This window comes from Neodiprion lecontei, chromosome 2 (assembly GCF_021901455.1).
Source record: "Neodiprion lecontei isolate iyNeoLeco1 chromosome 2, iyNeoLeco1.1, whole genome shotgun sequence".
NCBI lineage: Eukaryota > Metazoa > Arthropoda > Insecta > Hymenoptera > Diprionidae > Neodiprion > Neodiprion lecontei.
This window is the reverse complement of record NC_060261.1, coordinates 17,103,400-17,126,880: the sequence shown is the minus strand read 5'-3', so window position 1 is coordinate 17,126,880 and position 23,481 is coordinate 17,103,400. Positions and strand designations below refer to the sequence as shown.

General features: G+C 38.1%; 2 protein-coding genes across 2 annotated transcripts in view; one reads left to right on the top strand and one right to left on the bottom strand.

The window, feature by feature from the left end:
• The window catches only part of LOC107221709 (flotillin-2), a 533,503-nt gene that overhangs the window by 130,384 nt on the left and 379,638 nt on the right, over positions 1 to 23,481 (bottom strand). The gene's annotated exons all lie outside the window — the stretch shown is intronic.
• Positions 5,153 to 19,384, top strand: LOC107216617 (esterase E4-like). Its single transcript, XM_046731125.1, has 7 exons — positions 5,153 to 5,388; positions 8,464 to 8,611; positions 8,749 to 9,094; positions 9,332 to 9,694; positions 17,651 to 17,814; positions 18,385 to 18,701; positions 18,771 to 19,384. The coding sequence occupies exons 1-7, from the start codon at positions 5,174 to 5,176 to the stop codon at positions 18,964 to 18,966; spliced, it is 1,749 nt and encodes a 582-aa protein (XP_046587081.1). The 5' UTR covers positions 5,153 to 5,173; the 3' UTR covers positions 18,967 to 19,384.

Below are 23,481 nucleotides of genomic sequence, written 5' to 3'. Positions count from 1 at the left end.
TTAATTTTCGCGGAGAAGTTATAACTGTGAGACTGCACATCAAATCGCGATAAAAGATGGGTATTGTATATAACAGATTGTCCAAAATGAATTATATTAGTCAGTCAGCATGTCCCGATCAAGTCAGTCATCGATCGATTCCCGAACCGCTAACACGTCGAAACGTGGAGTTCCTGATAGCTCTGGGTCTAAAGCTGACACCTTTTGGAAAAGGAATTTCCGACAAATAAAACTGCGATTCTGCTGTTTCGTTGTCTGCTACGCACCATGGAGGAGAAAATCTTGAGCATTCAAACACTTGTCGTCTCTGACGAATCAATCGCCCACCAAGAAATACACGCACACAAACCGTACGCATCGTCAACTTTCAACAACAGCGATGAGATTCGAATCACCGTTCAGCATCAGGATTTATGCGTATTACCGAGCAAGAGTTCGCTGCATATCTCTGGAAAATTACTTAAATCGGACGGCACTGCAGCAGCGATCACAACTTTAGTCAATAACGCCATCTGTCATTTGTTCGAAGATGTACGGTACGAACTAAACGCTGTAGAGATTAATAAATGTAAAAACGTTGGTCTGACCAGCCTGCTGAAAGGTTTCAGTTCTCTCAACCCTCGTCAAAGTTGGCTTATGGAAAATGCTGGATCGCTCGATATTCAGGAAACGAAAAAAATAACTGATGCCAATGGCAACTTTGACGTAGTAATCCCCTTGAGCATGATATTGGGCTCCGCTGAAGACTATCGCAAGCTCATCGTTAACGCGGAACACGAGCTGATTCTTACAACATCAAAAAGTGATTTAAATGCCGTCGTTCAAAATCAAGACGAAGACTTTAGAATCGCGATCTATGTGAAGCTCTCGGATCAACGAAAAATCGCACTGTTGAATTTCTTCGAAAAAGATACACCAGGCTCCATGAGCTTCCGCAGTTGGGAGTTGTACGAATATCCTTTGCTACTGGCAACCGCGAAATACGTTTGGATTGTGAAAACGTCCACCCATTTGAAAAAACCGCGATTTGTCATGCTCGGTTTTCAAATGAATCGAAAAAACAAAGCCGGCAAAAATGCCGGTCATCTTGATCACTGTAACATTACTGACGTCAAGCTCTTCTTGAATTCCGAGTATTACCTGTACGGTAACCTGAACCTGGACATGAGTCACAATCGCTTTGCATCACTGTACGAGATGTACGCAAACTTCCAAGCCACCTATTACGGCATAGAACCTGAGCCTCTGTTGACGAAGAGCGAATTTCTACAGTACGAACTTTTGATTTTCATCGACTGTTCGAAAGAAAACGAGGCTCTGAAATCTGAACCGGTAGATATACGTATCGAATTTGAGGCTAAAAATAACTTTCCTTCTGGTACATCTGCCTACTGCTTGATTTTACATGATCGAATGATTGAATATAACCCACTGAGTGGTGGGGTGAGAAAATTGGTATAAAAACCTTGAACGTTGTGACAATCGATTCAGTATTTTTCACGATGGAGTTCATAGTCGACGTACAAGGATTCAGAAGACCGGGTCCCGGTTTTACACCAAAAGAGTTGGCAGTTGTGTCACTCGATGAAGATACCAACCCGTCAATTTTTCTCTTCGAACCTCCGTACGATTGGAATTATTCACTTGCTCCATTCAAAAGCAAAAATTTGAGGCTGTCACGGAATTATCATGGACTATCCTGGGAAGGTGGTGATTTACCTTCCGAGAAGCTCGACTTCACCATGGAATGTATGTCGCTGCGTAATGCTTCAACAGTTTACATAAAAGGTTTGGAGAAGAAAAGTTGGCTGCAGAAAATTCTGGGTGAAAAAGTTGAAGTCGTTGACTTGATGGATTTGGGTTGTCCGTCGTTGCAGAAATTAAATAAAATGTTAGACACGAATTCAAACTGTACGCATCATGCTATATTGTGTCCGAACTGTGCAACTCGAAACGTATTGTGACTGCGAAATTTTTTACTCAAACACAAAAGACAATCGGTATCTACTCGAACAGTTATTCATTCTCATTACGTAAAGCATGGGTACGATACCGTTGAGTAGGAACACCCATATATCAGCATTATGAATTTAATGTAAAACTGTAATCTTAAGTTGATTTTTTCAATAAAATATTTTGCACCGTCAATATCAACCGTTAATTCAGAACCTCTGCCCTGCTAGTTAAAAGTTCATTTCAGAGCGTTCCAGAATTCAAGGTCGCACCGCAATTCGTTGTCCGCAGGCCGCTCACCGTCAAGTCAAAACTCGTCGGACGATACCGAGTATTGTTTTCGTTGGACGATTCCGAGAATCTTTCAGGGTCAAAGAAGCTCTTTCTCACGGTCCCGGACCGTTCGCCGTCAAGTTGAAACTCGTCGGACGATTCCGAGTATTATTTTCGTCGGACGATTCCGAGAATTGTTTGTCTAAAATTCGTTCAAGGCCAGAGCGGGTCTTTCAGAATTCAACGTCGCACCGAAATCCTTTGACCGCATGCCGCTCACCGTCGAGTCGAAACACGTCGGACGAATTGTTTGTCAGTCTAGACTCGTTCAAGGCCGTGAAAATCTTCTCGAACCTTCTGGAAGCTCTCAAAACCTGACACATGCCAGGATTCTCGGTCGAACGTTCGAGGATCCACGGGTTCCGCTGGAACGCCTGAGGATTCACGGAGTGCGCTCGGTAATGCTGTTATCGATCCCGCTCGATGAGCGTGATTTTCTTTACCGACAAAGAGCACAGTTTATCCCACAAGGAGTAACACCACGGTAATTTCAGGCATTTTTTACCAACGATCATGGTCATTTGGAAGATTTTTACCGACAATCATGGTCATTTGGAGGATTTTTTACCGACGATCATGGTCATTTGGGAGATTTTCTCACCGACGAGCGGTCGGCAGAGCACATTTAATCTTACGAGAGTGGGGTAACCTTCAAGGGTTTGCGTCTGGGATGCACATGTAGGCGGATTGGTCGGCTTGGTCGGTAAAGAAGGTGTTTCTATCCAAAACCGGCTTTGTTATACTACTTAAGTAAGAAAATGAAAAGAATAGATGCTTAAGTCACATAAATTAATAACGTACTGTGTCGTTCATGGGTGTAAAAAACGAAAACCAATTGAGAAGAAAAGTAATCGTTTATTCTCGAATGTTCGGGAAAAAATAATCGATTATTTTTGGTCATTCTTAGGATGTACGCCTGCGCTGTGGAAGCAGTATCCTGTTATATGAAACAATTGAATACAACGTTAAACTACTTAAATATTGGTGCCAAAGGAATATTTTTTAATAGTTGATCAATAATCTGTTTTATTGAAAACCCTATTTAATGATGTTAAACTACGTACTTATTGCCTCGTTACCGTACTACGGATACAGTTGCTGTCGGTTTTACCAAACCAACTCATTTTGGAACGGACGAAAAGCGCAAGTCGTTCTTGGGGCATGAACGTGTCGTGACCGTGCGTTTGAATCAAATCGATGAGAGGAACGTCCGAATGTCCCCGTGTGAGTTGGAAATAAATCTTACATTTTACGCGCCTAACCTCAAACATAAATTCGCGTATCCAGATCAGGAATTTATGAATAAGAACACACTGCAACAACATTTAAATGTTGGAAGAAGCTCGGATAAGCCTCAAGATTGTAATATCAGCTCCAAAACATTACTGGTGCACTGTCGCACTGGCTTTTATTATAAATCAACCGCTCGGCCTACGAACTGCGTGCAAAATATAAAGAACGTGCTTGGAACATGCGATTGGTGAGTTTATGAACTTCGAATCCTCAAATAAGATTTGTTAACTGTTAATAAAATCTTCATTTGGGATAACATGGTGTGAAACCTTTTACAATTAGTGCTAATTTTTGAATAAAAGAAAAAAAAATTTGAACCAAATCTCGCTTTATCAGCCACAAGTTTAGAGTATCTTTCCAATAATAGACATATTTTAGTAAGAGTTGAATATTATATTTAATTCAAATACTATGAAATTTTGGTTCTAGTTGTAACGGCACACATATTCATTACAAGTTAATAAGTTTTTTAACAGTTAAAAAATGGTTCCTGAAAATAGTCAAAGAAATATATTTATTTATCATGACAAGACTCTTTTCTCAGAGTCCGGTACATATGATTTGAAATGAGGAAATCCGGGTAATTATTGATACTCAGGACGGGATGTACTAATTCCAGTTTATTGTCATGAAAGACTTCATCAGATAGCAATACCGCTCTATTCGCTAAATTGAACATCGTAACGACTTTCTGCTGTATCGGATGATGTAACAGATAGTTCAAATACGTTTTCGACGAAGTTGGTTTCTGATAACAATTAGTGAACAGGTAACCTGATCACTAATCGATAGATAAATGATGTATGAAGAGTTTATTACACAATCCAATCTAATGTATTATATCATAATATGTATAGTACATATCATATAGACAAATTATCTAATTGTAAGAGTTCTATTTAGAATATGGGATCTCAAATAACTGAGAAGTGTTCAACAAATTTATTGATTGTGCAGGTACTTGATGACATGGACTGACGATAAATTATTTTGGGTGAGTTATTGAGATTGCAGAATGAATTCATTCGTCGTGGATAAAAAAAGATATGCATACTTACTCACAAATTTGGATCCATATATACTGCGTCAAGCGACTCTAAGCGGTTTTTCAATGAGAAGAATTTCGTAGTGATGCGGCGATTAAGAATCTGCCTGGCAGTGATTAGTTTAACGATAATCAACAACAAAGTTTCTTTACACTTCTTTACTATGTAAAGGGCTGGACGATACGAAACCATTGGAAATTCAGTTGGCTGTATCAGACTCGAGTATTTGCACTTATTGTCGGTGTGAAGTCTGAAATGTGAAATGAGGAGTAAGTATCAATAACTAAGGTGGTTTAACGCAATGCATTTTCAAGTGATACCGAGACAAATGATCAAAACAAATATGTTCATAATACTCTTGATCATTACGGTGCTGGTGTGTTATTTTGTTTGCGCGACGGTCGTTGGACAACTTGAATATCATGTTTGACGATTGGCATGTCGAACTCGTTAGCGATGGACAAACAGTTCGAAGCCATAAAACAATCCCACCAGTAAGATTCGCCAGATTCGAGTTTGTTCTCATCGGACAACGACGTGTGACGACAATGGTTTCATATTCAGGGGCGGAGTGTCTTTTTCTCTCACTATTGCTAAGCATTTTTTTCGCGTCGAGTGCCGGTTACCTCGGTGGAACTACTCAACCGGAAGTGACTATTCCCCAAGGGACTCTGCGGGGAAAAATTATGACCACTACCCATGGCCGAAAAGTGTCGGCCTTTCTGGGAATTCCTTATGCGCAACCACCGGTAGGAAATAAGAGGTAAGTGAAGTACATAAATTTAGTGCTTACCGATTCCATGATGTTTTTTATCATAGAAATCATCATGTAAATGCAACTGATGTGGCACTTTTAACTACCTACAAACTTAGGAATTTGGCATGGGTGGAAAGTTCCATTAACAAAAAGATTGCATTCAGTGAAATAATAACAAAAAATGTTCGTTTAATAGCTTGGAATAAAAAATAATATGCCCCAGAAGTACAAATAAAGTGAAAACTTTTGACGAAAACATCTATAAACCGAGCATTGAAGAGAATGCATACTGAAAGATTTATAAAGAATTAGTTCAGAAACAACACGATCCATTATTCATTGAAATTGGCCGAATGTGTCTAAAAGCAAGACATGTATGGAAATATTGTAAAAAGATCTAAACGCTACATAAACTTTCGTGTGAAAAAATTCATACGAATTATCCTAATTCAGTAATTTTTTTTTTTGAGATGAATTTTTGATATCGTAATATCTTAATTTTAAATCTTCATTCATAAAACTATCAGTTTCAGACTGGCCATAAGCCAACCCTCGAACTACCCGTTCTCACACTGCAGCTTCTAAGTTTGTAGATAAAAAATAATAATAATGAGTGATTCGAATTTCATGCTACAAAATCAGATTCGTTATCAACGCTTTTAAAGCTCTCGGATACTATTTTACGTGAAAAAATGACAATTTTAAAAATTTTAATCCACCATAATGGATCCACCATTGCAAAGTTTGGAAGTCTAACCTTGAATTTGTTATCGGTGAACCAAAAAACTTCGCCCAACAATTTCTACCAAAATCGGAATCTGTTCAGATGTTTGCCATCATATTGGATTACTTTTTTCGATTTCACAATCGGACTTCAAATTCGTGGTCAGCCACCTGACAAATTTACGAGTACCGATTTTCATCGAAATTCAAATGATTTTTGTTTTATATCAGATTATTGAATTCACCAAATCTGGACTATGCAAATCTGACCTTAGATTCGTGATAAGCGATCCAAAAACCTCACGATACCAATTTATATTTAATTCCATTCACCCAATCTTAAGATATCATCATTTTTATTCGACGTTTTGTAATTTTGTTACTGGAATAATTGAAAAAGTACCGAACCGATAAAAGCCAAAATCATAGCAGTTCTAAGTTCGGAAAAGCCGCGTCGCTGAGACCAAAATCATCGGAATACGGTAACTCGGTCTCGAGATATCGTCCGGCAAAGAAATTGGTTACATATATACATACGTACATACGTACACTTGGGATGTAAAACTTCTGTTAAGGGGAAGACCCAGTTGGAACGTCCAAAAAAAGGCTTTTTTCCGAATTTTTTTTGGCCAAACGACAAGATAATTTATAACAACAGTTTTTTCATATGTAAGATATGTACTTAAAGTACATATGACAATTTTTTCAAAGACAAATATTATAAAATAAGCCGATAGGAGGCAATGGCCGGGACGTTTGCAAAAAAAAAGAGGTAGTTGCGGTGATCACTCCCGCGCAGCAATGGATCATCTGAATACAACAAAAGAGGGGGGCGGGATCTTCGGTTAATGATATAATGCTCCGGATGAACGAAGGGTTTTGAAAAATTTCAATTTTTCACAAAATGGCGGACCTTGAAAGTCAAAAGTGTCGTTTTGACCTAAATTTCGCTCACATTTTTCACTATAAAAAAAAAAAATGATTGTCAAAAAAAGAAATCCTTCTTTCGTCCGGAAGACAATCATGTATAAAAGAAGTAAAAAAAATTTCAAACCGATCAGTAAAGCCGTTCTCGAGTTACAGTGATCACCGACTTCGAAAACATGGCTTCGAGAAAAACGCGTTCCAAGTTTTGGGTACGATTTGTATGCAGATAAAAAATTTATTTTATAACTTACATTGGATCGTCTGTTCCTGGGCCACATACTGCGCCGTTCTCCGCTTTGTTAGCTGCACCTGCAGCAGTTTTTCGTTGACGACGAGCTACCGGTGCCTCTCGAGTATTTTCGAGGGAGCGCCGGTTTGCTTTGTCAGACACGGCGCCCTTCGAAGTTATACATCTTTGCGAATAACGGTCCGATTTGCATGTCATTATTCGGAAAATACTCTTGAAATATTGTTATTTTAGAAAATGGATAAAAACGATTTTTTCAAAATGCTAACTGGGTCTCCCCCCTTAACGACACCTCCCAACAACGGATTCCTCTTTAAAACGGACACTCTAAACGTCCCCAGAAGTATAATTCAGACGTTAATATTGTTCTGAATAGCATACACTATTCAGTAATAGACAACATTTTTCGTCCCGAAGATGTCCGGTATTGGCAAGTTTCACTGTATAGAGAACAGTTGATTAGGCGCATTTTTGATTTATAGCAAGATCATCATTTGAAGAATCATTCTTTGACCGTTTCTTTCGACTATTCAATTGAGTCTGTATACTTTCGAAAACACTGTAATAATTATAATTACAAAAATGTTATTGAACACTCGCGTACACTTGAAAACACAGTGTTCGTGCAAACAAGAAAGTTATCAAAAGAAGTAGATATACTTCAATAAACAAAGTTTGCAGTTCCTTCCATTTCTGTAAGTGCGTGACATAACACTCACAATGTCTATACAACACTGACAAACCTAACTCTGTTTCTATGTAATCTTATCTGGCGTTTGTCAGTCGAACTATGTGAAACTAAATATTCATTTATTTCCAACTAGTGGACGGGTTTGTTTGTTAAAATGGATCAGATGGTTACGAACGGAAATTAATTCGAAGGACTAGAGTTGCACGATTTCATCGGGTTCACAACAGGTCAGATACAAATCTTGATATGAAGGTAAGCAAGGTGCGGCTCAGAGTAACCGACTGTTAGACCCAATTTTAAACCTGCTGATTAGGCGATAAGAATTCTATGGGTAAATGAATATCAATGATGAATATATAAGATCAACATTCAAAATAGCAAGGTCTTGCGAGAAGCAGACATACCATCGGTTGAAATGTTTCAACTGAAGAAGTCGCAGCCTTCGTCAACTCTCGTCATGAATCCGATAACAAAAGTTCTCTTTGTACGGCAGATTCGCGAACCCCGTGCCGGCGGGTGGTTGGGAAGGAATCCGAAACGCTACTGCCGACGGAAACTTCTGCCCCCAAATAAGTAGCACAGACTATATCACTTTCCTTGGAGACGAAGATTGTCTAAACCTAAACGTGTTCACACCGCAGGTAATTATTCTCATGTAGTAAGGCTTGCTTATATGCAGGCAAGCCGGTTACTGTGCGAAAATAGAACCATGAGTTCAAAATCAGAAGTCTTGTACAGCAAACATAGCTGGATTTGACTCAGGATTCTATAAATACAGATAAGTGACGGTAAGGACTCCGCGCTAGTTCCGGTAATGGTATACGTTTTCGGTGGGAGGTTCATGACGGGGTCCGCTAATTCATCGGTGTACAGCCCGAAGTACCTTTTGAACCAAGATGTAGTTCTCGTGACCTTCAACTATCGTTTGGGTGTTTTGGGGTTCTTGAGCACTGGCGACGAAGTGGCTTCCGGAAATTGGGGCCTGAAAGACCAGGTCCTTGCGCTCGAATGGGTGCAGCGTAACATCAGACACTTTCATGGTGACCCTGATCAAGTGACGTTATTCGGCCACAGCTCAGGAAGCTCTTGCGTTCATCTTCTGACGCTTTCGAAATTGACAATTGGTAAGATGGAATTCAGATTGAAGTCAACCAAGGCTTGAGGTAATATGCAATAGACTTGATTGATGTTTATTGAAATCTTTTAACGGGATGACTGATATATTTACAATAATCGGGAGAACGTATTCTATCTTTACAACAAGTACGACGTACTGAAAAAAATTTTTTCCATCGATGAGTTGATGAACTTAGTTATAATCAAATGCTGCAACATGGCGTAATCAATTCACGTCATTACAGGGCTCTTTCACAAGTTCATCATGCAAAGCGGATCTGGCCTTGTGGAATGGGCCTACAGACCCAGGGCTGTCTATGCAAAGCGCGCATTTGAACTCGGCGATTACGTTGGCTGTTTGAATGACACTTCGGATTCCCTCGTCAGGTGTCTGCGTAACAAAAATGTTTTGGATATTACCACCATGTTTACAGGGTTTTACGTGTGTCATCATCAACCATTCATCACATGGGCTTGTACTGATGAGCCAGATGTCAGGGGGGCTTTTTTAACAACTAGCCCTGCAAATATAGTGAGAGCTGGTCAGATTCGTGATTTACCTTGTATCATGGGTGTCGTTGAAAACGAAGGTATAGCGATCACTATAGGCAAGTGAATGCAAATTCTTTTGGTTTGATCATTTCACCGCGAACTATGAGTATATCACGGCTGATTTTGATAGAAAAACCCAGAAAGTGAACAGAATGGCAGAAAATAAGCCGTAAAAACAGTACAGTACTTGCCCGCAGTAGTCAACCCATCGGCACCTTTAAGGTGCTTTCAAAGAAGCGCTGTACATCTCGAGAACACGGGGAGCCAAAACTTTCACACCGCTGAAGCGATCGCAATGAAACTTAAGCAAGTGATGCCTTATACTAGCAAAAAGTGGAGCGACTTTTTATTTTTTCAATATCTTGAAAAAAAAATTATAGATTGGTTACCACTCACACAAATTGAAAAAAATTTTTACAGTTGCACTGAATGGATCAAACTATCTGGTGTGATGCCACTGTCAGTAGTTTAGCGTACATTGGTAGATTATTAAAACATAACTCACTACCTGATAATTCTGCTCGTACGTATCGTAATATACATGTACAATAATTTACATAGTGAATCGTGGCATCTAGTTAATAACGTTGTTAGTGGATATCGAATGTTGAGAAAATATATTGTCACAATATATATACGAAATCATCATTGGCGTTATGCTCGTGCTCTTGCTAGAATCGTTAACTCAATTCGGTACGCGTTTTGATTGAGTTTTTGAATATTCGGACGATACAATGTCTAAATGTACGTAAGAACCTATAATTGTGCAATGGATCGTATACATCGAAAATCATCTGAGTCAGTATGCCTTTAAATTGAGTGAGGAAAGTCAATAAAAAAAATTCAACGTGATGACATAAACAACGGTTTATTATGAATAACAGTTTATTTCGACATTGACTTTCACACCCAACATTACCACTCTATCCATAAACGACGACGTTAAACTGTACCAAAAATGAACACGATAAATATGACTATTCTTGGATATTTATTGATACCGCATTTTTATTTCGTGCATATGGATTTGTCATCGGGAACGGAGTCCGGTTAGGTCTGCAAGCAGCAAAATATTGTCCTACTCATTTGGGTCAAAAGTTACTAGGTGTAGGACCTGGACAGTCAGAACTATGGAGCGCTTGTCCTGGAAGTCGAGTTTCACGATGTAGCGGACCTGGAGCACAAGATCCAGGAGATGGAGCACTTGGTACTCGAAATCTGCGGAGCACGATTTTCATACGTCCTCTCTACTGCGCGGTTGTTTCCGGACTGGGGAATCCGGCTAGCTGATTTTCGTCGTCGACGAGTACTATAGATCAATTGCGTCAAGGGAAAAAAAATTTTGGGTGACGTCACGTTCTGAACATCGGAACTTTCTGCTTAAGGTAGTACCGTGATAGCAGCAGTCCTCAACTTCCAGAGAAATATCCCCTGTATAAAACATTATAACTAAAGTAAAAAGTAGTTGAGATACAGTACACCTTTGCGCCTCCTCTCACATGCGCAGAAGTATAAAAATTTTCCCATTGCGTCTTTTGTCTGACTTGGCAACGTTGCATTCTAACTCAGTATCTCTTGCCCCTCAAGCATGTGTTGTAGAGAAATGTATTATTATGAAATCAATTTGAGGTTAGTTATTGGAGACTGAAAATAATACACAATGACTTCTCGATTAAATTTAGACATTTATTTCAATTCGTTGGGCCTTTATGGCATTTTAAACTTCCCGCGTAGGGCAACGTTGCCAAGTCACTATTTCTCACGGGTCAGGTTATGAGAGAAAGTTTGAAAATCATTAAAAGCAACAAACTTTAAGAATTATTTACAAAAAAAATGAATACTGCTTGTTTATGTTTTTTTTGAAAAAAATTACTTGTTATATCCTCAATTAATAATTCTCAGGTTTAAAAAAAAATTCTAGGAAAAGTATGGCTGTTATTAAATAAAATGCTCACTCTAACTACGGTCGGGATAGGGAATACATGTAAATTGTACGACCTTTGATCGCTAATATTGCAAAATTTAGTACCGCAAGGACTATTAAAAACAATTCCTACGTATAAAGGACACTTCAAATTATGTGTATTCAAAAATTGAAAGATATTGTAAGAAAAGTGATTTATCACGGTACTACCTTAAAATTATAATTCCAGTTTATTAAAAACTTCTGTACTTGGATAATGAGCGAGGCAAGACAGGAAAATAAAAAAAGGCTAACCATTGATGAGAAAGTACCAATTATTATCAATTGGTTGAATACCGGTGAGTCGGGCCATAGGCTTACGCATGATTATGGTATCGAAAGATAGACTCAAACGAAAATTAGGAAAAATAAAGAAAACATAATTCAGTATACTTCAAGACCAGCACGAAAGTACGAAGAAGAAGAAAATCACAAACGTCGAAGGTAGTGGTTTTGAAAAGGTAATTTACAGATGGTTTGTGTAACAGAGAACCTTAGGCGAACCTCTCTCATAGGCGATTTGAGTCGAAAATGTTTCAACATATCACCAAGAAATTTCTGGTGCAGCATCTAAGTTTAAGGCGAGTAACGGTATGCTCGATCGTTCTAAGAAACTTCACGGCATTTAGAGTCTTTGATTCACAGTGGGACGAAATCCCGAAAAAGGAGAGTCAACTTAAAATGAACTTCGATTCAAACAACAATGATGTCAGATTTCGAAGATAGTAGTTGTACATGGGTTTTTGAGGTCATTGATTATGCATTCAAGGCAAACATTTGCCCAAATTTTACTCGACAAGAAGACGACGAATGTCACGTGGCTTAAATTTGACAAACAACGGAATAATATTCACCTATATTATATGAGATCCACACATCAATACTTTAAAAAACTTATGTATAGAAACGTAAAAAAGCATTTGAGCAAAAGCATCGTCAAAAGTTTCAAATATCACAAAACAAATCAATGGAATACAATTACCTCATCGGATTCGTCAAATTCAGAATCATTTTCTGCAGTAGATTGACATATTGTAGGTGAGATTAACGATTCTACAGTTTCCACAGATAAACTGAATATTTTTTTCTGGGGTAATGTACATTTGGGGACAATGAATCTGAGAAGGCTAATTTGTTACACTAGACATTTATGTTGGCAACACAGAGAAACCTACAGCGCCATAGACGGTCGAGTGCGAAACAAACTCAATCTCATAAACATAACGTAACCCATGCCCGTTGAATCTAACCTTAGAATACGTGTCAATCTAACAAGTTATTATCCCCGCGGTATTCTAGGGTTATATTCGACGGTCATGGGTTATGTCATGTTTATTGAGATTGAGTTTGTTTCGCGTTTGGCTGACTATGGCGCTGTAGTTTTCTCTATGTTGCCAATATAACTGTCTAGTGTAAAAAATTGGCCGTCTCAGATTCATTGTCCCCAAGTACCCGTACACTCGAAATGTACGGATCAGATGTTACCATAAGCCGATTGAAAATATCTTCCATTGTTTCGGATCTCGAACACTTTCGTGATGAATCTTTTCCAATACTATTGATGTCTTTGTTTTTAGCTTCTTAAGCATCTTCCGATAGTTGGCGGATCGGCAATAATGCATGAGCTATTATTTGTGGACCATGAACTGGAAGTTTGTGCATCGCGGTAAATGTCAGCGAATTGCAAACCTTCCCCTCTATCATCGTTAACATCATTTTAAATTTAACCAAGAGTTCGTTCTGATTTAGTATTGTTTCGTAAACAACAAGCGTGTTTATCTGATTTTCGATGTAGCGTTCTTCGTTTACAGTCAATTTTGTATTTTCGTTCAAAAACTGTAACCTTAGCGGTATGCAAGTCACAATTTTGCATCCGTTTTTTCATCGCCAGACACGAGTTGTATTGGCACAGCTGAAGCAAAAACACAGTTGAATCCGACGTGTTGTCATCTTGAAACTTTTGTTTATATGTACACTTTGTCCAGAGTTTCGATCGTAGCCCCACTTGCGAACAAGGAACATCTGCTTATCACTTTCGTCAGCAATACTCGAAATAACTTCACGTCGAAATAATATAATACGCTGATCTGTATGGTTTAGTAAAGCCTGTAATATAACTCTGCTTTGATCTCTTCAATACTAATAGCCGTACGGGGTGGATAACACACTTTTTTAGCTTCTGCCTGTAGCGAATTTCTTGTTTTGCCAAGCCAAGTGTTATAAAGGCATCATAGGGAAGGACATCTTGTAATGATATGAATGGTTAGACAGATAAAAATTGGCCAGGAATCGTGATAGAAGATGAAATAAAATAAAATAATAATAAATACTTAGGAATAACGCTTATCTTTTGGAGGCGTCGTACGATAAAAATAGATGTTTTTCCGTTCTATTGATTCGTCAGTCCTTATATAATGTTTATTTTAATCAATCTGATCATTGGTGTCAGAATTTTGTAGCTTTCCCAACAGGGTTCGCAAATATTACAAAAAAAGAACAAATAAATAAATAATTGAAATTCTGTCTTGAGTCTTATACGGTCGTTACACTTATGATAGATGTTGATGATTTGATGAATACTGACCGACTGACCATTCTCGCAGCCTCACGATGATAGACACCACACGTATATGTGTGAACGTATATGTGTGATGTCCAGATTTTGACATGCCACTTCAGAATTGGGACGCATACGGAAGTGCTGTCGAATGTTCAGAGATCTCAGTTCTTGGTAGTCATTATTCGACATTCTGCGGTCCACCAGATAGGAAAGTGCAGCATCTGCGGATAATGTAATTTTGGGTGTTGTTTCCCAGAGCCTTTCGATACCTCGAAGCTTTCGTTAGACTTGTCAGTGTTGCATCCATCACAATTCGAGGAGCAAAGGTTCATTCGAACAGTAGTTGATAACTTGTTCGTAGTCAACGTTTCACGGATTTCTTCGGGTCTCTTCCGTTTCTATCTTTGACTTACGGACTAAAAGTCTTTCGATGGGTGACCACCCTTATTGGTCGGTGTGTTCTGGGAATTAGCAGCTACAGGAAAGGACACATCAAGCCACGACTCATATTTCTTGCAAAACGTATTTTCTTCCCTACAAACCGATTTCCACATTGTTCTCATTTTGTTAACAAAAACTGAAAAGGACAGCCTCATATGATTAGGTATAAGCACCGAATTTCCGTTCTTCTCGAAAAATTTCAATTTAAGGTGTTCCAACGCAGCGGGTAGTCCCGTCCTTCAAATGCTATCTTTCGTGTATAGAGTAATATTTTTCCCACTAGGTCCTGCAACAAAGCCGCAGAGAATTCGAATCTGATTTGCATATCAAAACTTCAAATATTCAACGTAAACTATAATAACTGAGACAAGATATAAGTCGTTGAATAAATTAAATTTTTCTGAAGCGATTTCGTTTCATCTAGGAGATTGTTCTCTGATATTGAGGACACAAAAACACGAAAACGTAATACTGATTCATATGATTTATGACAGATAAGACAATAATACATATGCTACTTCTCGTGGAATCTTGAACATAAATTATTAAAGACATTTCTTATAAACAATGTGAATCTGAAATAACCATGCTAGTTTGTTATGAAGTCTCGGTATATGATAGGACCGGTTTTAGTCTCCTATTGTACGTACTGTGAAATTTGCCGCGTCGCGCTGCGTACCCGCTCATACTATACGCGACTTACGAACAAAAATCATTACAGCCAAAGGAGCAGGTCGGAGCGGGCGATTCTTATGGATTTCGTAAGCTAATAGCCTATAACCAATAACTCTGAACTTGGATCGTTGAAGAATATGGTAGAAAATGGTACGTGTCATCTGTTTGAAAATTGAGGTCTATAGAATCATATCGTTTTCACGAGAGCACCGATTGTGGTCGTATTTTGAGTTGTTGAACATCAATTCTTGACTGAACTAATACAGAAATATGTTTTACACACTTCCAGGAGTCGAATCCATCTTGAAAATTTGAAATCGCACAATTCGCACTTGAAATATGAAATTTTGAAGTTTAGTGCTTCTGCTTTGTATTCTCGCGCAATACGTGCACCGTCAATGACGGTCAACTTTGAACTAAAGTTGCGAGCCAGGTATAGAGGATACGCCTTCTGTTTTCGGGGTTTGAATGCACTAATTATTGCTCTACCTGACGCTTGAGTCAAAATTCACTAAAGCGGATTTTCATTTTTCGAGATTTACTTCGCTTTCCAAGGACTTCGTCCCACTGTACGATGATCTAGGGCATGAGGTGATAAAGGATCGTTTTACTATAATGGTATGCGCTGATGCAAGTGGATCCCATAAAATTCCTCTTTCATTCATTGAAAGATTTAAAAAAAACCTCGGTGTTTCAAAAACCTTACAAATCTATCTGTGATTTATAAGAGTCAAAGAAATGCCTGGATGGACCGAGATCTTTTCCAAGTGTGTTATAGAGAGGTTTTCCCACCCAACGTAAAAGAGAAACATGGATCACCTGTGAGATACCTTCTTCTCCTCGACAATGTATGCTCCTTCTCATCCAACAATCGATCTCTGAACTAGCATTGATAATGCTTGCCAAATTATGTACTTGCGGCCTAACGTAACGTCACTTATGGGTATACAACCCATAGAATAGCGAGTAATTCTTGAAATGACAAAAATCTATATAAAACAAAAGCTTTTGGAAAGTGTGCAGTTATTGGAAACGATATTCACTCGCTTAAAATCAATTTACGAGATATGAAACTTCCTTAACGAACGGAAAAAGTTTCATTCAATTTAACCCAATGGATATAACTGAATATGTGATTTTCAACTGTAAAGTAAATGTATAATTATGATTTTACGTTAAAAACTACTTACTTCGATGATATTTTTTTATCGTACTCTTAGAATAAATAATGTTCCAATCAGATCTTGAGCAATTTCCCTACATATTTCGTTCGATGGAAAGTGTGACGGCTACGAAACTCAGTTTTGCGCATATTTCTAGTCGCGCGACTGAGCAGGGTGTCGGGGAAATCTGTACTGTATAAGGAGAACGTATGCAAGAGGAAAGTCGTCGACTATTGAGGGGCTGACTACTGCGGTCCATTACTGCATTTTTCTCCGTACCTTTTATCGCCTCGGCAAATCAATTCAATCAATAGACGTACCATTAAGTATGATCATCATTTTTGTCATTAGATATTTATTTTCTGAGTGAAATGTTTTCTGCATTTCTCGTACAATTGTGTTCCGTTGAAGCATTTCATTCGGTTTCTGGTAATTCCATTCAAACGTTCTATAATCTTTGTATAAGTCGATTCGTATTGCTTACTTAGATCGATAGTCCGTACACGAGTTGGATAGTAAAGTGTTTACTGTTTATGCTTTGTAGAAATGTTGCAAATTGAACAAGTTATTCAATTTTAAAATGAAACTCATTAAAGCACATCCGACCATGCGTTGACGGACCTCCTTGTTTATCACGTGGTGTTGCGACGTGAAGATTTGAACACGGCCTACTAAAGAAAGAGAACGAGATACGACAATTGTCAAGCCCATCATTTAAATGCAAAGGCCTGTAAATTTCAGATTTTCTCGTGAAATCATTTTTGAGATGATCGCTGAAGCTTTTCGAGACAGACCGACAGATGGATCAACAACTTTCAAACAATCTATTTTTCCGATACCAAAGGCCCAGAAACGTAAAGATCAGTTGAAGTTGCAGAGAATTATTTTGGACCGAAACCAATACTCCTCTTACGTTAAGATAGCTGATGGAAATTGAAAAGTGGTGTGACATTGTCGGATCCCATACGGCTGATGATGCATACATACATACACACATATATATATATATGTATATATGTATATATATATATATGTATATATATATATGATGTATATGTATACATATACATTATTCTGTACATCAGATGAACAGAAAGTTGAGGCATGACTTTGAGGCTTTGAAAATTTGTCAGGTTCTCGCTCTGTGATAATAGTCTTTTATGACTCTCGCATTTGTTTAATTATTCAATCATCTTACTTATTTCATCAGCGATGTATGAAAATGCGGATCGGCTTGTAGAGTTTCTGGAAAACTTTGATTATTTGCTGCCGATTATGTTGTACTGGTCGTATCAACCGGACTCTGAAGCCGCTTGGGTCAAGGCGGCTAAGTCGTACTACTTCAATAACATTCAAACAATGAATAGAAGTGAGGTGAGTGATAAGATATTCAAATCTAACGATTCGAATGAAATAAGCTTTCGTACTGTATGCATATCCAGTTATGTAGAAGGGCTGAAAGTCATGAATGTTTTCAAACTAAAGAGTTCCAGTGGTTATATTTCCCAGTCATATGATGTCGCTGAAAAATTTAAACACCTGAAAACTGATCACGAAATTCATTAACATATTTGACAGAAATTCACCGATAGTTGGCACAATTATGGAGTTTGGTCGCTGCAGTCATCTTTTGACCTGAACGAATGATTTCTACCATAATGTGAAATTAATACTGTACGCGCAGATTATATCAGGAGCTTATACCTTATCAGTCTCCCAATTGAAAATTGTATTCCAGTAGCGTCGTTTAGCAGAAATTAATCGAAAATAGTTGATTTCACAAAAAACTACAGGCTGTATGTGATACTTGTGGGTGAAAAAAAGTTTTTGTCGTATCAGTTCTGATGATCGTTGACTTGAAATGTTTTTTAATTATCCGTATCGTGCCAACTAAAGAATTGAGTGCTTAGGTGATGCGCCATTTATGAATCCCTTCTCTTGCAGTTGCTGACTAACTTGACGTTACTCATCGGTGACGCTTCGTTCACCTATCCGATGTACTCCTCCCTGTTACACCAGCATGCAGTGGCAGTAAATCCCCAATATTTCTACGCCTTCAGATATCGGGGCACCTGGAGTAACACTTACGTTTCCGGCAACACTTTGAACGACTACGGAGTAGCACACACGGATGACGTTGGTTACATTTTTCCAATTGTAGACTACAATATGATGTTAGCTCTCAACAAAACCCCAAATGAAAAAGATCTACAAATGAGGGAAATTATGGTGCAATTGTGGACATCTTTTGCGACTCACGGGTAGGTTTTTTTCAATAATGAGATTATCTGATGATACATATGATTCACAACCATAGCATGCATTTTCAGTAAACCTTCAACTTCGTTTTTTCGTGGAAATACAACGTGGGAGCCGTACTCGAAAAAGGACAATTTCCTACAGATAGGGGACAGATCCGAAACCACGCTGGAGGTTAAACATTTCTTCGCAACAGAGCGAATGCAATTTTGGGCCAACTTGGAAAGAAGTACGGCAGAGGCAGAAACCATCGGGTTCATCCACTAATATGCCACCGCTAGAAAATTCTACCGTAAAATTGTACCGTCAATATTTATCGACCAATCAAACGCGGTATTCCTGTAAAAATGCCAAAATCATCGAAATTCTGCATGCAATGTCGAACAAAAATAAACAGATACTTTTCCGTATATTGCGAGAATGCGGCTAGGAAATTTATTCCAATAATTAGTAGTATTTCGCTTACAGAAATACATTTCTCGTCATTATTAGTGCTTGAGGGTACTTTTTTTTTAGATGTTTGTATTCGGCATTGTATGTAGAATTGCGTTCATTACAGCATTTTCACAGCAGTGATGCGTAGGTTTTGATAATATTCAAAATGTGTGACATATAACGCAATCTGTAACGACTGAATATAGCATCCTCTAAAGAATGAATTTCCTTTTTGTGATCCTACTTTCATGCTCGAAATTCGTATCCTACTCGTCATAATGTAGGTGCGAAACATACTATTTGGTAGCTTTTCATTCATCATGATAAGACTTCGAAATATTGATGAAAACGATAGCACAGCTAAAGACTCAATTTGTCAAGGATATTTTCGTGTTTTCTATATCTTCTAAATTCTTACCCAACAATGAACATTTCAATAGTATCTATTCTTGAGGAAACTGCGATGTGTGATGGTCAGAATGTGTACGACTTGTGTGTACGGTGGCGTTACGCGATAAAGGGGAGTCTTCGTCAATCAAATCGAATATGAACACCCTGGTCGGTAAATGCCATACGCCTTGGGCCAATAGTAGCAGCAATGTTAACGAAATTCGTGCCACTGTGATCTGATTTGGGTGTTATCCGCCAGACGATGTTATTATCACCATGGTTTGCATGTTGGTAGCATATCTTCTGACGCAGCGTTGCAATAAATTTCCGGAATTTTTCCGAAAATCAGTTGGATAGCTTTAGCAACATCTTGATGAAGAGTTGCTCCATGGAGATGACTATTCAATATGTTCCATTCTTTCGTTTCTTGCTATCGAGAATCGCTTTGTATCAGAAAATCATTATGCAGCAGCGACTCGTCATTTAAAATGATGTGGTGAAAGGTAGCCATAATACCTGTTTCAAATGTTTTCACACAATCACTGTTCCGCCTGATCGCGAGATCACAATCAATGGTGATTTTCTGAATTAAATCATCTATCAACTATTCCTTGCATATAACATGAGTCCTTTCGTCTTGTTCTACCAATTCTTAAGCCTCATCCTCGTGCGTTTTTTTTACGTTTCAGAATTCGTCCACTCGATTGAAACAATATCATACCTATGTGAACCTAGCACCCGACTTAAAAAAACTCAATCATTTTTTGTTGATCCTTGTAGGTTTTTGTAGGTAGTTGTTTGTAGTAACAATGATTTCGTTTGTAGTAGCGCCAAAAATAAAACATAAGGGGTTGAAATGCACAGGTGCAACACACCTCGATAGAATCTACTTCCAGCAGTAAAATGAATAAATGAATAAATTAATAAATTTAAGAGAATAAAAAAAAAAATGTCACCCCATTTTGAAAAAAATCGAATTTGTCGGTAGTTTTCCGTACAGAATCGTTTGTAGTTGATTGCAGTGAAGATATTTTTGTTTGTAGTAAAAGGGAAGAAAAATATGTTTTTTTTTTTTTAGCTCGAATTTCTGTGGCCCTGCTGCCAACTAATGTTTCGAAATCTTTTGTAGTTGTTTGTAGTACAATTTTTTTCGTTTGGAATTCCTTCAAAATTTACTACAAACGTCCTACTCGCTTCAGAATCGTCTGTAGTTGAATCTAGTACCATTTTTTTCGTTTGTTGTTCCTCCAAAATTTACTAAAATCGTTCGACTCGCTTCAGAATCGTTTGTAGTTGATTTTAGTACAATTTTGTTCGCTTTCAATAACCTTGTTTTGTTTTTTACGTTTGTAGTAACTTTGTTTCGTTTGTCGTCATTTGTGGTAGTGTTGATTCCGTTTGTAGCTGTTTATAATGGAATTTGTTTGTTTCCAATAGTCTTGAATCAATAGGTACTCCTTGGACAGGATGAGTAGGTTTATATTGTATACGCCGTTGAAAAAATGTATTTACATATCTATATATTCCGTTCATTCCTTGAATAAATTCTTCATTATATGTCATCGTCCAACTTGTACCGCCGCTATGTTGCCGATGTTTTTTCAGCTAACCTCAGTGTGATGTATACGCGCACGGAAAGTAGGCAGTGTATAGAGTCAACACTGCCAAGCAATGCGAGCGCATACGTACCGCTAGGAGGGGGGCTCTCAGCGAGGAGAGCCGGAGAGCGTCTGAGTATACGAGGTCGTAGTCGGAGATACAGGCGGAATAAAGCTTAGTTATATCACACCTGTGTATTTTGATTTCCCTGACCAACTTCCCTACTGGATCCCGCACCCACGCAGGCTCATACCTTGCACTCAGGTTTCTGGACAGTGATCCTGTTGCTCTGTGTTGATACCTGACATTTGGTAGAGAGGTAGATTCGAGTCATAAAACGTTCAGTCTGCAAAACAGTTCTGTACTCTGAATAACGTCTGTTCTCTTCGAAGTTCGGTCATGTACACCTCTCTCTCGGTCTGGACCGCCGACCATCGTTCTCGCCCCGGCGTGTCGCCCTCTCCGGCCTCTTGGAGGTAGATTCGTTTGAAATTACGAGGCTGATACTATCAAAAGGCTGATTTAATAAAAAATCGATTATTTTTGGTCATTCTTAAGATTCACGCCTGCGTAGGCAAAGCTCCTTTTACGGGCGAACTTAAGTCTACATCTAACCAAAGGAAATAGGTCAGAGTTCCCAGACAGTGGTTAAACAACAGATATTACTTATTATTCATTGAACCACAAATAACTGAGAAAAGAGTCTTGTTATAGTGAACAGGATTTATTTACTGTTAACAAATCATATATTTGAATAAGGTCAAATAAATATTTAGTTGTAGATAAGAAATCGCGCATTTGTATTTACTTTTTTCTGTGAAATGAAGATTTGTTGATACTTAATGAGTCATCTATTTCATTAGAATTAGTATCCTGTGGTATAAAACAGACGAACACAATCATAAACTACTCAAATAATGGTACCGGATGAATATTTATTAATAGTTGATCAATCATCTATTTTATTGAAAATCGTATTTAGTGATGTTGAGCTCCTTGTTGCCTTATTACCGTACTACGGATACAACCGCTGTCACTTTTTCCAAACCTACACACTCTGGAATGGACGAAAAGCGCACGTCGTTCTTGGGGCATGGACTTTACGTACCGTGCGTTTGAATCGAATCGGTGAGACGAACGTCCGAATGTTCACGTGTGAGCCGGAAACAAATCTTACATCGCACGTACCTAACCTCAAACATAATATCGCGCATCCAGATCAGGAATTTATGAACAAAAACACGCTGCACTAACACTTAAATGTTGAAAGAAGTTCGGATACGCCCCAAGTTGTAATATCAGCTCCATAACATTACCGTTGCATTGTCACACTGGTTTTTATTGTAAATCAATCGCTCGGCCGACGAACTGCGTTTAAAATATACAGAACGTGCTTGGAACGTGCGAATGGTGAGTTTATGAACTTGAATCCTCAAATAAGATTTGTTAACTGTTAATAAATCTTCATGTGGCATAACACGGAGTCAAATCTTTCACAATTAGTGCTAATTTTTTGATAAAAGAAAAAAAAATTCGAACCAAATCTCGCTTTATCAGCCACAATTTTAGAGTATCTTTTCAATAATAGACATATTTTAGTGAGAGTTGAATATTATACTCAATTCAAATACTATAAAATTTTGATTCTAGTTGTAACGGCACATATATTCATTACACGGTAATAAGTTTTTTAACGGTTAAAAAATGGTTCCTGAAAATATTCAACGAAATATATTTATTTATTATAACAAGACTCTTTTCTCAGAGTCCGGTACATATGATTTGAAATGAAGAAATCCGGGTAATTATTGATACTCAGGACGGGATGTACTAATTCCAGTTTATTGTCATGAAAGACTTCATCAGATAGCAATACCGCTCTATTCGCTAAATTGAACATCGTAGCGACTTTTCGCTGTATCGGATGATGTGACAGATAGTTCAAATACCTTTTCGACCAAGTTGGTTTCTGATTACAATTAGTGAACAGGGAACCTGATCACTGATCGATAGATAAATGATGTATGAAGCGTTTATCACACAATCCAATCTAATGTATTATATCATAATACGTATAGTACATATGATAAAGACAAATTACCTAATTGTAAGAGTTCTATTTAGTATATGGGATCTCAAATAACTGAGAAGTGTTCAACAAATTTATTGATTGTGCAGGTACTTGATGACATGGACTGACGATAAATTATTTTGGGTGAGTCATTGAGATTGCAGAATGAATTCATTCGTCGTGGATAAAAAAAGATATGCATACTTACTCACAAATTTGGATCCATATACTCGTATACTGCGTCGAGCGACTCTAGGCGGTTTTTCAATGAGAAGAATTTCGCAGTG

What these genes read in the sequence shown, in the direction of transcription:
- LOC107216617 (XM_046731125.1), top strand. Translation starts at nt 5,174, where the DNA reads ATGGTTTCATATTCAGGGGCGGAGTGTCTTTTTCTCTCACTATTGCTA. An exon ending in TAAACGTGTTCACACCGCAG is followed by an intron (nt 8,612 to 8,748) that starts GTAATTATTCTC and finishes CTATAAATACAG; the next exon opens with ATAAGTGACGGTAAGGACTC. An exon ending in GCTTTCGAAATTGACAATTG is followed by an intron (nt 9,095 to 9,331) that starts GTAAGATGGAAT and finishes ACGTCATTACAG; the next exon opens with GGCTCTTTCACAAGTTCATC.